We start from the raw sequence: 13,572 nt of genomic DNA on the forward strand, positions 1-13,572 counted from the left end.
CAACTCAACAACAACACTCAGCAAACTCTTAATCTTTAACTAAGACACGGGTAATTTCAGCTGTTAGATGAGGTCTGATACTTTCACCTGATAAGAACTTTATTTTATGTCAGATAGAACCACAATCATTCAGTGTTTAAATGTAATCTGTGATGAATGTCCACAGATTCAGGCGCTTCCTGATTTAAATCTAAAACTCTGAACATGGCTTTGTCCTGACCAGGTTAGCTTTGCAGTCAGTTGCCATGGTGATCCGGCTTTGTGATACCGATAAACAGACCTCAGGCTCAACTGGATCAACGGACCTCATTTTCCTTTTAACCTTTTCTAGCTCACCCTCAGCTCTTCCCTATTTCAGAAGTCTTTCTGAGTTTGTTCACAGTCCCTGAGACTGCTGCTCATCTGCTGCTGAGCTTTCTGAATGGATGCAGACAGGACCTTCATCTACAGTGGTATCACATGATAAAACCCCCTTTATTCAAAAAGTTTACAGCGTGGTCCCAAAATGCTTTATTATGGCCCAGGTTTAAATGTATTTGAATATTCAACTACAAACATTTTTAAAAAGCAAAATAAAAATAAAATCTAGTTCATATTAGTCATGGAGTTCTACATTTGTAGAAATACTGTGATTAAAAGTACCATAATTCCTCTTAAATATCACAATCCTTCAGCTTTTAAGGGCCCGAGGCTCTGTTGTTTCCTCCTTTAGACGTGTTTCTCCATTTACACAGTTCATCCAAACTGATGCCCTGTTTTCAGGTCCTAAATACACACAGTGAAACTGATGTACGCTCTATATGGAACACACCAGTGGGAGCTACCAGGGACCTCCACACAGCCCTTCTGCAAAGTTTTATGAACAAGTACACCATGCATATACTTTCAACTACATGCATGAAATTTGTATGTAGCATGTCCAGAGCTACAAAAAAGACTCAGCTACAGAAACTTTGAACTTAACAGGAAGTCTGGTATTTTTATTTGATGTGAGAATTTAATTGTATGTTTGCCCATTTGCAGAGTTTCTTCAAAGATGATCTCTCCCGAGGGTGGTCTCCTGGTTCATTTTAGATTTAAGGCCTGAATGACAAAAAGATGTTTCACTTTTGTACAAAAGTCAGGAAGTATTTTATAAAACAGCTGTAGGTGCTCTAAGTTGATCCATCCACGTGTTTAATAGAGGCCCTGGCCTGAACATCATTGTTTGGCAATGTCTTATGATTAATATAGTGCCACCTACTGTAGATAGGAAATGTTATGGTTTACACCACAAACTACTGCTCAGAGGCCGCTGCACATATTCAGGTTAAACTGGTGTCAGAAAAGCCTTCAGGTAAAAATTCAATAGTGCAGGAAAAATGTTTGCGTTTTCATAACGCAGCGTGGCAGCATCACTATGAACATTGAAGCTGTTCTAACTCAGCTGTTCATTATCATATCTGCTATAACTTAGATGTTTTTGGGAAGCGTCCCACCCTTAACACATTTCAATCTGCATCAAGGGTGTCAAACTCAAGGCCCAGGGGTCCAAGTGCGGCCCGTGATACAGTTATACCCGCCCCGCAAGATCATATCCTATTCTTATTATAAATGGCCCTAAAATATAAGGTCTTCAGATTTTCTCCAGTATAATTATGTAAACTTAGCAATGATAAATTTAAAATATCCTGAAGTCATGAAAATGTAAAAAAAAATATATAGAGTAAAAATTATTAGAAAAAAAGAATTGTGGGAAATTAATTTGTGTTTTCATTTCATATTTAAATTTTGCATTGCACAATTATGACTTCTATTTGGACTTTTTTCTTATATTTTGACCTTTTACATTTATTATTTGGACTTTTAGATAATATTTAGACTTTCACAATTAATTATTTAGATTTTTTTTTCTCATACACTGCCTGGCCAAAAAAAAAGTCGCCACCTTGATTTAACTAAGCAAACAGGTACGAGCCTCCTATTGGATAATTACTGCATGGGCGATTATCTTTCAGCTGGCAACAAGTTAGTTAAGCCCAGCTGATGCAATGAGTAACTTCTCATTTCTTAAACAACCATGTCGAAAGACACATCCTGTGGTCGTGGAAAAGATGTTAGTCTGTTTAAGAAGGGTCAAATCATTGGCATGCATCAAGCACAGAAAACATCTAAGGAGATTGCAGAAACTACTAAAATTGGGTTAAGAACTGTCCATCGCATTTTTAAAAACTGGAAGGATAGTGGGGAACCATCGTCTTCCAGGAAGAAATGTGGTCCGAAAACAATCCTGAATGATCGTGATCGGCGATCACTTAAACGTTTGGCCAAATCAAATCGAAGAAAAACAACAGTAGAACTCAGGGGTATGTTTAATAGTGAAAGTAAGAGCATTTCCAGACGCAAATGCAAAGCGAACTCAAGGGATTGGGACTGAACAGCTGTGTAGCCTTAAGAAAACCACTAATCAGTAAGGCTAACCGGAAAAAAAGGCTTCAGTTTGCTAGGGAGCATTAAGATTGGACTCTGGAGGAATGGAAGAAGGTCATGTGGTCTGATGAGTCCAGATTGACCCTGTTCCAGAGTGATGGGCGCATCAGGGTAAGAAGAGAGGCAGGTGAAGTGATGCTCCCATCATGCCTAGTGCCTACTGTACAAGCCTGTGGGGGCGGGGCTATGATCTGGGGTTGCTGCAGTTGGTCAGGTCTAGGTTCAGCAACATTATGTGCCCAAAGAATGAGGTCAGCTGACTACCTGAATATACTGAATGACCAGGTTATTCCATCAATGGATTTTGTCTTCCCTAATGGCACGGGCATATTCCAAGATGACGATGCCAGGATTCATCAGGCTCAAATTGTGAAAGAGTGGTTCAGGGAGCATGGGACATCATTTTCACACATGGATTGGCCACCACAGAGTCCAGACCTTAACCCCACTGAGAATCTTTGGGATGTGCTGGAGAAGGCTTTGCGCAGTGGTCAGACTCTCCCATCATCAATATTAAAATTAATGCAACACTGGATGGAAATAAATCTTGTGACATTGCAGAAGCTTATCCAAACAATGCCACAGCGAATGCGTGTGTGACCTTTTTTTGGTGGCAACTTTTTTTTTTGGCCAGGCAGTGTATATTGACTTTTGGCTAATATTTCGTCTTTTGCTATTTATAATTGACCTTTTAATATCATATGTTGACCTTTTCAATTTATAACTTTGACTTTTATATCTCATATTTTGACCTTTTAGTTTCTCAATTTTTAAATTTCAAGTCATATTTTGGCCTTAAAAACATGATTTTTACTTTCTTTTTTATATATTTACCTTTTGAAAGCATTATTTTAACATCTGATTTGTGTTTTGACCTTTTGCACTAGTAAGTTAGACTTTTTATCTCAGATTTTGAGCCGTTACCTAATCATTTTTGACTTTTTAAATCTCAAGATCATTTATCATCAGTGCTTATTTTTTTCCCCATAATGTATTACCAGAGAAAATAAAAGTGACAGTTTGGTTTAATGTGGACCCTGTTAGGCCCTCAGGTTATATCTTAATCCAGAATCCGGCCCCTTCTGTGATTGAGTTTGATACCCCTGAGCTACATGATAGTCACAGCGCCATCTTCTGGCAGCAGGAAACTTCTGCTTCCTAACTATCGGTTACCATTGCCCCCCTGTTGACAGAATCTCACCCAGATTTGATCTAGAAAATCCAAAGATTTTCTGTGCATTGTTTGCCATGAAGAAGGAAAAGCTTTGTGTCAGTCTTTTTTTAGTGTCAAAGACGCTGACTGGCCCTGTGTAGTTTCTAATGGAGGCAGTGGGGCTGTAGCTCATTCTGTAGCTACTCTACATTCATTTACAAGGTGTGAGGCCCATTCAGTGCTGCCTGCAGCCCTAGTTTTCTTTCATTTGGTTAAATGTCCTTTTTATTAATCCAGTTAAATCTCAGCTTTGAATCAGTGTTGAACAGTTATGTCCACTTAAAACTTAGCTCCAAACCTACAGCTGATGGTTTCAATAAATGATATGATCTTTTTTTCATTTAACCCCCTTTTCTTCAACCATTAATGATGCTTTGAGGGTCACATTAACATCACATTTATTTATTATTTCAAACAGATTTCAGCACGAAGCGCCAGAAATAACCAAAATCCTGCTTTGTAAAAATCATTCTTATTAAAAAATACAAAAATATTTTGTTTAAAAAAAGATGCTGATTGCCATGATTTCAATTCCACTGAGACTGCCTGATCCACCATTTAGGACTCTTCTAGACCACTTTATAGTCTTTAGAGCTGTGTCATTTCTTCTTCATGGTGTTTCTGTGCAGCTGTGTAATCTTCTAAGCCATGATATGATAATGGTTTACAGTTTAATATCTACCAAATCAGTGAGTTATAAAGCCCATCATCTGCAGCTCTGTGTTGAATCAGTCCTGGTCTTGCTGTAGGGGGATTCTCCAAGGTGAGTTAAAGGAGAAAATCAGCATAGCAAATTAAGGCTAATGAAAAGATGGTCAGTGGGGGAATAGTTTTGCTTCGTCATGTAAAATTAAACCAAATATAGACAGAAGCTGTGGTTCAGAGGTGTAAAGAGATTCTGTGCATGAAATCAAGCTGCATTTAGAATGTCTTTATGTCTGCCTTAAGGCAGGAACCAGACCCCTTACTGGTTTTACTTGAACAGTGTCAGACTTGAGGCTTACTCCAAATAATGATATTTATCTACTAGTGTATCAGTGGTAATAAAAAATGAATCCGTTGGTCCTCAACTGGTGGGTAGGGACCCAAAGGTGGGTCAGTTTAAGTGTTGGTGAATAGGCGTGTCAAACTAAAAAAAAAAAAAACATTAGTAAGCCCATAATAAGGCAGCAATAGTTCAGTGTGTAGTGTGGACTTGGGCTTTGGATTGTAGGGTTGCTGGTTTAAATCTTGGAGCTTACCACAGTAAAGAAGCTGGTGTGGTTGCTGCAGAGATGCCAGCCTTTTCAAAGGCACTGCAGAGGAACCACTGAGCAGGGCAGGGCCAGTCTGTCCCCTCACTCTGAGATCTCACCATACATGTACGGGCCTTTCTCAAACCGCTCAGTCCCCTCAGGTTCACTCTGACGTCAGGCCCACAGCTCACTGAAGTACTCTACATTAAGGTGGAGGGTTTAAACACAGTAGTGAGCTTTAGGTCCAACCCCCCCCACCCCCACAGAACAGGGACTTAATGTAATCATGATTTAATGTTATTCTATTAGTAAACTGAACATATTAATAACATCACACATAGTTGGTGGCATTCCTCAATTATTTTTTGGCGTGTAAACATGAGGCATGTGCCGTTTAAAGATCTGAGGAGAACTTAATAGAAATACCCGTTTTATAAGACACAACAGGGCAGCTCACAAACTACATGGATAGAGTTAAATTATAATACTTGAGAAGAAACAGACTTTCAATTATCTTATGAATAAAGAAAAGAAAAAGTCTCATAACTAGGGGCGCACCGATTGCAATTTTCTGGCCGATCATGGATCTTTTAAAAGCCTGACCTGATACCGATTTTTTTACACCTTCAATGTTCCAATCTTATTTTATTGAAAAACATTGAACAATACCCGTGAAACAATACAAACTTGTTGTTTTAACTGCACATGAGGTAGTTCTCTCAAATATAAATGAAAAGTTTAAAGCATTGCTTTCCAAACTACTAAATTATATCAGTTCCTTTAGTCTTTTATTTTTCACATTTTAGTAGGTAGAGGCATATGAAACTGATCATCTTATTTACAAGGATCGGCCGATCGCCGATCTCCTAAAACTAAGGCAATCGGCGCCGATACCGATTTTGGCCGATCGATCGATCGGTGCATCCCTACTCCTAACAATAATCCAAACGGTCTCAGTATTTCCATTTGATCTTTCTTAACACCTTTTTGGGGCAGAACCTTCAGTGCTGAACGTCTCTGATTGGTCAAGTACGTGAAGAATGTTAAAAAGGCCATAGGTCTTCACAATGTGGAGAGAATGCACCAGAAATTAAGTATGCACAATGTTATTGGCATGATAAAAGGTAAAAAACATCACTTATTAGTATAGGCAGGGTTACATTTTTCTGCTATAGCTACAATTTTGTTTTTTCCATTCTATGAGACTGTTTTTCACTGTGCTTGAGATTGAGTCAGAGATGTTTGATTTTAAAACCTGTCTTCTTGTTTGTATAAATCTGCTTTGCTACTCGTATTTGTCTCCTTTCCACTGGTGATTCAATCAATAAGAAAAACCCCTACTGTTGTGGACTGTGAGGTAGCAACGATCTGAAACAGTATAGGCTGAATCCCCTCCATAATAACAGGTTAGCTGTAGAATTGCACAAATGATGATGTCCACCCATCTGACATATAGAGTTATCTAATTTATTACCTTTATCTTCATCTCACCTCATCACCTGTAGAGCAGTGGGCCACAGGAACCTTTTAGTTCCTTCCTGAAACTGAAAGCTCCTGGTACTTTTGTTGAAATGTACCTTTAGTCATTGAATTTTCTGGACTAACCATGCACATCAACAGTTCATATCACAACTCCAACACTGACTCTTTAAGTTCAGTGTTTTCCCACATATTAATGTATAATTCATGATGAATATAAGGATGAAGGCTTTAACTGTAGACTTGACCTTATCTGAACCCATTCTGATGTTTTTTAGGTGCGGTAGTACCATGAAGGGGGGAGGAAGGGGTAAGGAACCACCTGTGGCAGGTGAGGTCACTGGCAAGCGCCCCAAACGCAAATGCCTTCAGTGGCACCCACTTCTGTCCAAAAAGGCTCTGGATTTCTCTGAGGAGGAGGAAGAGGAGGATGAGGAGGAGCTGGAGAAGGTGAGTGAAGAAACGCTGAGTCTGTCCATGAACTAAGAAACAGATCTGTCAGTAAAGCCCAGGTCCGTCAGTGAAGTCCAGGTCCGTCAGTAAAGTCCAGGTCCGTCAGTGAAGTCCAGGTCCGTCAGTAAAGTCCAGGTCCGTCAGTGAAGTCCAGGTCCGTCAGTGAAGTCCAGGTCCGTCAGTAAAGTCCAGGTCCGTCAGTGAAGCCCAGGTCCGTCAGTGAAGCCCAGGTCCGTCAGTGAAGCCCAGGTCCGTCAGTGAAGCCCAGGTCCGTCAGTGAAGTCCAGGTCCGTCAGTGAAGTCCAGGTCCGTCAGTGAAGCCCAGGTCCGTCAGTGAAGCCCAGGTCCGTAAGTGAAGTCCAGGTCCGTCAGTGAAGCCCAGGTCCGTCAGTGAAGCCCAGGTCCGTAAGTGAAGTCCAGGTCCGTCAGTGAAGTCCAGGTCCGTCAGTGAAGTCCAGGTCCGTCAGTGAAGTCCAGGTCCGTAAGTGAAGTCCAGGTCCGTCAGTGAAGTCCAGGTCCGTCAGTGAAGTCCAGGTCCGTCAGTGAAGTCCAGGTCCGTCAGTGAAGTCCAGGTGTGTCAGTGAAGTCCAGGTGTGTCAGTGAAGTCCAGGTGTGTCAGTGAAGTCCAGGTGTGTCAGTGAAGTCTAGGTCTGTCAGTGAAGTCCAGGTCATTCTGTAAAGTCCAGGTCTTTCAGTGAAATCCAGGTCATTCTGTAAAGTCCAGGTCTGTAGTGAAATCCAGGTCTGTAAGTAAAATCCAGGTCTGTTGGGGAAGTCTGGGTCTGTCAGTGAGTCCAGGGCTGTCAGTAAAGTCCAGGTCCGTCAGTGAAGTCAAGTTCCATCAGTGAAGCCCAGGTCTGTCAGTGAAGTCCAGGTGTGTCAGTAAAGTCCAGGTCTGTCAGTGAAACCCAGGTGTGTCAGTAAAGTCCAGGTCTGTCAGTGAAGTCCAGGTCTGTCAGTGAAGTCCAGGTGTGTCAGTGAAGTCCAGGTGTGTCAGTGAAGTCCAGGTCTGTCAGTGAAGTCCAGGTGTGTCAGTGAAGTCCAGGTCTGTCAGTGAAGTCCAGGTCATTCTGTAAAGTCCAGGTCTGTTGTGAAATCCAGGTCCGTAAGTAAAGTCCAGGTCTGTTGGGGAAGTCCAGGTCTGTCAGTGAGTCCAGGTCTGTCAGTAAAGTCCAGGTCTGTCTGTAAAGCCCAGGAAAAACCAGGTCTGTCTGTAAAGCCCAGGAAAAACCAGGTCTGTCAGTAAAGTCCAGGTCTGTCAGTGAAGTCCAGGAAAAACCAGATCTGTCAGTAAAGTCCAGGTCTTTAAGTGAAATCCAGGTCATTCTGTAAAGTCCAGGTCTGTTGGTGAAATCCAGGTCTGTCAGTTAAGTCCAGGTCTTTCAGTGAAGTCCAGGAAAAACCAGATCTGTCAGTAAAGTCCAGGTCTTTCAGTGAAGTCCAGGAAAAACCAGATCTGTCAGTAAAGTCCAGGTCTTTCAGTGAAGTCCAGGAAAAACCAGATCTGTCAGTAAAGTCCAGGTCTTTCAGTGAAGTCCAGGAAAAACCAGATCTGTCAGTAAAGTCCAGGTCTTTCAGTGAAGTCCAGGAAAAACCAGATCTGTCAGTAAAGTCCAGGTCTTTCAGTGAAGTCCAGGAAAAACCAGATCTTTCAGTAAAGTCCAGGTCTTTCAGTGAAGTCCAGAATGTGACAGTGAGCTCCACAGTGTCTCAGCCTTTGATTCTGTTATCAGCAGCCGGTGCTGTGTGCCCAGGACCAGGGCCTGCAGATGCAGTGTGGAAGTACAACAGAGGAAGTGGAGGAGGATTCTAATGAACAGCGTGCACGGCGGCCAATGAATGCCTTCCTCCTCTTCTGCAAACGGCACCGCTCCCTTGTTCGGCAGGAACACCCCCGCCTGGACAACAGGGGTGCCACTAAGATCCTGGCTGACTGGTGGGCCGTGCTGGAGCCCAAAGAGAAGCAGAAATACACGGACATGGCCAAGGAGGTGAGACTGCCCTTTGACTTCTAACACTGTGCTAAAACTTACATTTCTAACTCTCTTTAACAGGAGCAGAAGGAAAACCTCCCGTCTGAGACTCCGCTATTGATCCTTTAAGTTTTTGAGAAGCCTCAACAGTGACAGATTAGTTTGTCTTTTTATTTAGTTTTCACATTTATAAAGCAAAACAATAAAAGCAAAACAACAAGAACATTACGTAGCAGTCAGCAGTCCAGTTATGTTGAGAGGAGAGCATCCTCCCTCTTTTTCAACATTTCTCTCATAGCAAAGTTTGCTCCTTGAAATCTTGGCGGGTTTTTACACGTGTAGTTGGTTTGCTCTGGTCTAAATCATGGACCAGTATGTTCCATTGTTTTATAATTACTTTAACTTTGTTCACACTGGATCATCAACCTGACACACCAGATGGATTTGTTTCACACATCCATCTGGAAAACCTTTAATACTAAGTGTTTGGGAAACAGCAGGAGCTTTGAGAAAAATAGTGTGATTGGTTGAACGTTCTGTCTGTCACATCTTTGCAGGCCAATCAGAGCAACAAAACACGTGACGTAGCCGCTATTGAGGTGCAGCTACTGAGTAATAATGTGAACCATGGCGACTGTAGACATGTCAGTAGCCGACTTTTGTCGTTTTTGAAAAGAAAACAACTCACTGCTGTTCTTTGTTCTTTTAACAAAGAAATGTCATCAAGTTTTGATAAAACTGGCGCTTTAGCAGCATCCACGCTCATCTCTTCCGCCATAATTGCACTGGCCTCTTGTTGCTGCTTGTATATGTTATGATTCCGCCATGCCTGAGACTACTGACCCTTGTCGCTTTTTGATCCTGTCATTTTCTAAATGGGCTCAAACAGTTCAGACGGGAGCTTTGCAAGTTGGATTCACCAGTGAAAAATAAGGAAATGGGCGTATCCATCTGCTTTGCAACGTTACTGGATCGTAACAAGTGGACCAAAATGCAATGTGCAATCAAACTACTCTCTAATTGGTCACATTTTTGCTGTTTAGTATGCGACTTTGATAGTTTGACACCTCTGATTCACAAATAAATCTTCAAGAAATAAATAAATCAAACTGTGTGGAGAAAACTGCCAGGTGAAATTGCTGAGACACAAAAGTTCCCTGATTATATTCAACCTTTAACCAGGGTATAAGCAAAAGTTTCTGTATCAGTGTTTCCCAACCATTATTGCTTGGAGCCCCCCCTACATGTGCCTAAGAAAAGCTGAGCCCCCCCCAGGACCCAAGAGAGAGGAAAAGTGACACACTGCTGTCAAACGTCAACATAGATTTTAATGGTTTTACTGACGACTCCCTAAAAAAAGGCCTATGCATGCTTTTCTTATCAAAGGACCTTTGCATAAACTACTTAATAACTGCTTTATCATGGTTTTAGTCAATATTGGCAAACAGACAAAGCCTTGCCCCTTAGATCTTTGGCGCCCCCCTGGGGGGTCCTGGGCCCCAGGTTGGGAACCAGTTTTCTAGATTATAAGGTTATGACATTTTTACCCAAGTTAATAGTGGGCAATATGGGAAAATAAATCATATCAATTATTCTTTTCTTTTGGCGAAGGCATGATCTCAATTTTATATTTTTTTTAATTCGGTTTTTAAGACTAATTTGTACTTTAATGGCCAAAACCCCCATATATTATTTACATGCAGAAATACTATGATTACAAGTCAAGTGTTTTATGTTTTTTTCCTTTTCCACTGCAACGACTTGTTGTTCAATGAGTGAAATATTTTAGAATTAGCCTTGTCATAGTTGGCACCATCAGGTAAGAGGGGTCATTTATCTCCCTGCACTCTGATCTATTTCTATGGAAACAATTTGTTCATTTCTTGCACAACTTTCAAATTATGACTTGTCTGTCGCTCTTTTGTATTTTCAAATCTGTTTTAGTGTTAATCAGACAAAGTTTAACAGAGTGGTTGACTATTAAACCAGTGATTGGTCATCCTGTTTTTTCCTTTTGATTGATACTGTCTGATAATGTTAACAGACAAACTTAAACATGCCTTAAAGTCTTCAGGTGACTTAATGATATTTTCATGTTGTTTCAGTACAAAGATGCCTTTATGAAAGCAAACCCTGGCTACAAGTGGTGCCCCACCACCAGCAAACCAGTCAAGAGCCCCTCCTGTCAGCCCGTCAGCAACCCCCGCAAAAAAGTTTGGTCCTTCCCTTCCAGTTCAGCAAAGGACTCCACCACTGCCAAGAAAGTGCCCAAAATGGACAGCATGCCACAGTTAAACTTTGCCATGGCAGGTGTGTCAGACTGCAGTCTTTGTCTTCAGTATCTAAAAGGTAAACGTGGGATCATTTTTAACTACTGTTATTCTCTGGCAGATCCTACTAAGATGGGAGGCCTCAGCATGCTGCTGTTAGCAGGAGAACATGCCCTCACCAACAGAGAGGTGGGTGATGTACTTCCTTGTTATGCCCCAGGTGTCCAGTAGGTGGCCCCAGAAACTAATGTTAAGACCTGTAAAAACCCAATGCCTTTTCTACACTGGGCTTTTGAATCGCAGTAGTTGTTGTTGTTGTGGTTTTTTCCACCCCCTCAATGATTCCAGTTTTGTTTTTAACCCCTTTAGATCCCTTCCAGCACCAAACCGAGTTTACCAGACACCGCCAGTGAAGGGAACTCCTTCCCAGGGCATGAGGAAGAGGTGAGTTCTGCATCCAGTATTTCTCTTTTCCTATGCTCTTTATGTTTAAGAAGTTAACATTGGCACACCCTTTTGACAGTGAATCAGCTGGGTTAACCAGTGGTTTGGTAGCTCGCTTAAGTGTGACAGTTCAACATTTTAATGGTCTTTTCTGACGTATTAAAATGAAAAGTAGTTCTCTGTCAAACAGTTTTGACGTGTTAAGGTTGGTGCTTGGTAGACCTCTACAGGGGGATGACCAGGAGGCATCCTGATCAGGTTCTCTAAACCACCATAACTGGATCCTTCCATGTGAAGGAGCAGAGGCTCCGATCTGAGCTCCTTTTGGATGTCAGAGCTGCTCGCCCTATCTCAGAGGCTGAGCCCATCTTCCCTTAGGAGAAAGGCCAGAGTTCATGGTTAAAACCCCAGTGTACCGGTGTGGAACCAGAAATCTTTGCTGATAGTTTAAGTTTAGAGAACAACTTTTTTAGACAGAAACATTTCAGCTTGTGACCTTCATTGAGGTCATTAAGAAACGGTGCAAACATTTTCTTCCAATATGGACATGAATATCTGATTAAACAAGGCAAATATGGCTCTCTTTATTCAGATTTTCCTGTCTATTCTGATAGAGGCCCATACACATCTTGTCTGGTTTCCTGAGTCTGGTTTCCCGGTTGAAACCAGACTCAAAAATCATTTTTCCATTTTGGTCACAAAAATGGAAAAATCAAATAACATTTTAAAAACAAGTTCCAATTTTTTGTTTTTCAATTCTGTTATTTTTTTCTTCATTTAATGAAATACTTGAGGAAAAGGAAATCATGTGACCCATTGGGAAAGGTGAACATTTCAAAATAAAAGCCTCAAACTGTCAAAACAAGAGCCATCTATTGTGTTTTACAGTATTATAATAGTATCTATCTATCTATCTACAATAATAATAATAATGACAATAATATCTTGAATTTATATAGCGCCTTTCAAGAAACCCAAGGACGCTTTACAGGAACACATAGACATGGACAAACTATGTGAGGGGTAGGATGAGTGTAAGGGCTGGTTTAGTGAAGACTGTAGGCTGTGGTGAACAGGTGGTGCTTGAGACATTTTTTGAAAATGTCCAGAGATGGAGCGCTACGGATGTCTGCAGGAAGAGTGTTTCACGGGGGGGGGAGCTGCAGCACTGAAGGCTCTGTCTCCATAGGTTCGGAGTTTGGTTTTGGGCATGGAAAGTAGGCCGGTGTCTGAAGATCGAAGGTTGCAGGATGGTGTGTATGGATGGAGGAGATCAGAAAGGTACTGGGGAGCCAGAGCATGGAGAGATTTGTCTGTGAGGAGGAGGACTTTGTAGTTGATGCGGGACTTGATAGGGAGCCAGTGGAGGTGGATGAGGGTCGGAGTGATGTGTTGCCAGGGTCTAGTGCGGGTGAGGACTCTAGCTGCAGAGTTCTGGACGTACTGAAGCCTGTCCAGGGTTTTGCTGGGAACTCCAGACAGGACTCCATTACAGTAGTCCAGGCGGGAGGTTATGAAAGCATGAATGAGTGTTTCAGCCACAGAATCAGGGAGTGATGGTCGGAGTCTGGAGATGTTCTTGAGATGATAGAAGGCAGATTTGGTGACAGACTTTATGTGGGACTGGAAGGAGAGGGTGGAGTCCAGGATGACGCCCAGGTTTCGGACCTCGGAGGACGGACAGATGGAGGTCCCGTCCATATCGAGCATGAGATCTCCAACCTTCTGCAGCAGCGCTTTGGGGGCCACCACCATGAGCTCTGTTTTATTGCTGTTGAGTTTGAGTTGGTTAGAGGTCATCCAGGCTTTGATGTCGTGGAGGCAGTTTACCAGGGAGTGGGGAGGGAGCTGAGTGGATGGTTTGGTGCTGAGATAGAGTTGGGTGTCATCTGCATAAGAGTGAAAGCTGAGACCGTGTTTGTGAATAATCTGTCCAAGGGGAAGCATGTAGATGGTGAAAAGGAGAGGTCCAAGAACAGAGCCTTGAGGCACGCCCTGGTTAACTGGGGCGGGGGATGAGTGAGAGGTGCCGATGG

The 13,572-nt window shown here is 42.1% G+C and overlaps 1 protein-coding gene across 6 annotated transcripts in view; it reads left to right on the forward strand.

Moving 5' to 3' along the window:
* LOC121518574 (HMG box transcription factor BBX) overlaps positions 1 to 13,572 on the forward strand; it is a 56,737-nt gene that overhangs the window by 18,276 nt on the left and 24,889 nt on the right. For 5 of the 6 annotated variants that reach the window (XR_005992661.1, XM_041800948.1, XM_041800947.1 and 2 more), the window contains 5 exons: positions 6,675 to 6,846; positions 8,583 to 8,840; positions 10,928 to 11,132; positions 11,214 to 11,281; positions 11,462 to 11,536. Coding sequence is in view for 5 of the 6 variants with exons in the window: in XM_041800948.1 (XP_041656882.1) it covers positions 6,688 to 6,846; positions 8,583 to 8,840; positions 10,928 to 11,132; positions 11,214 to 11,281; positions 11,462 to 11,536 (765 nt within the window). In the remaining variant the exon portion in view is untranslated. The remainder of the gene's footprint in view (positions 1 to 6,674; positions 6,847 to 8,582; positions 8,841 to 10,927; positions 11,133 to 11,213; positions 11,282 to 11,461; positions 11,537 to 13,572) is intronic. The other variant, XM_041800951.1, reaches the window with a different exon arrangement.

The sequence above is a fragment of the Cheilinus undulatus genome, linkage group 12, assembly GCF_018320785.1.
Source record: "Cheilinus undulatus linkage group 12, ASM1832078v1, whole genome shotgun sequence".
Lineage (NCBI taxonomy): Eukaryota > Metazoa > Chordata > Actinopteri > Labriformes > Labridae > Cheilinus > Cheilinus undulatus.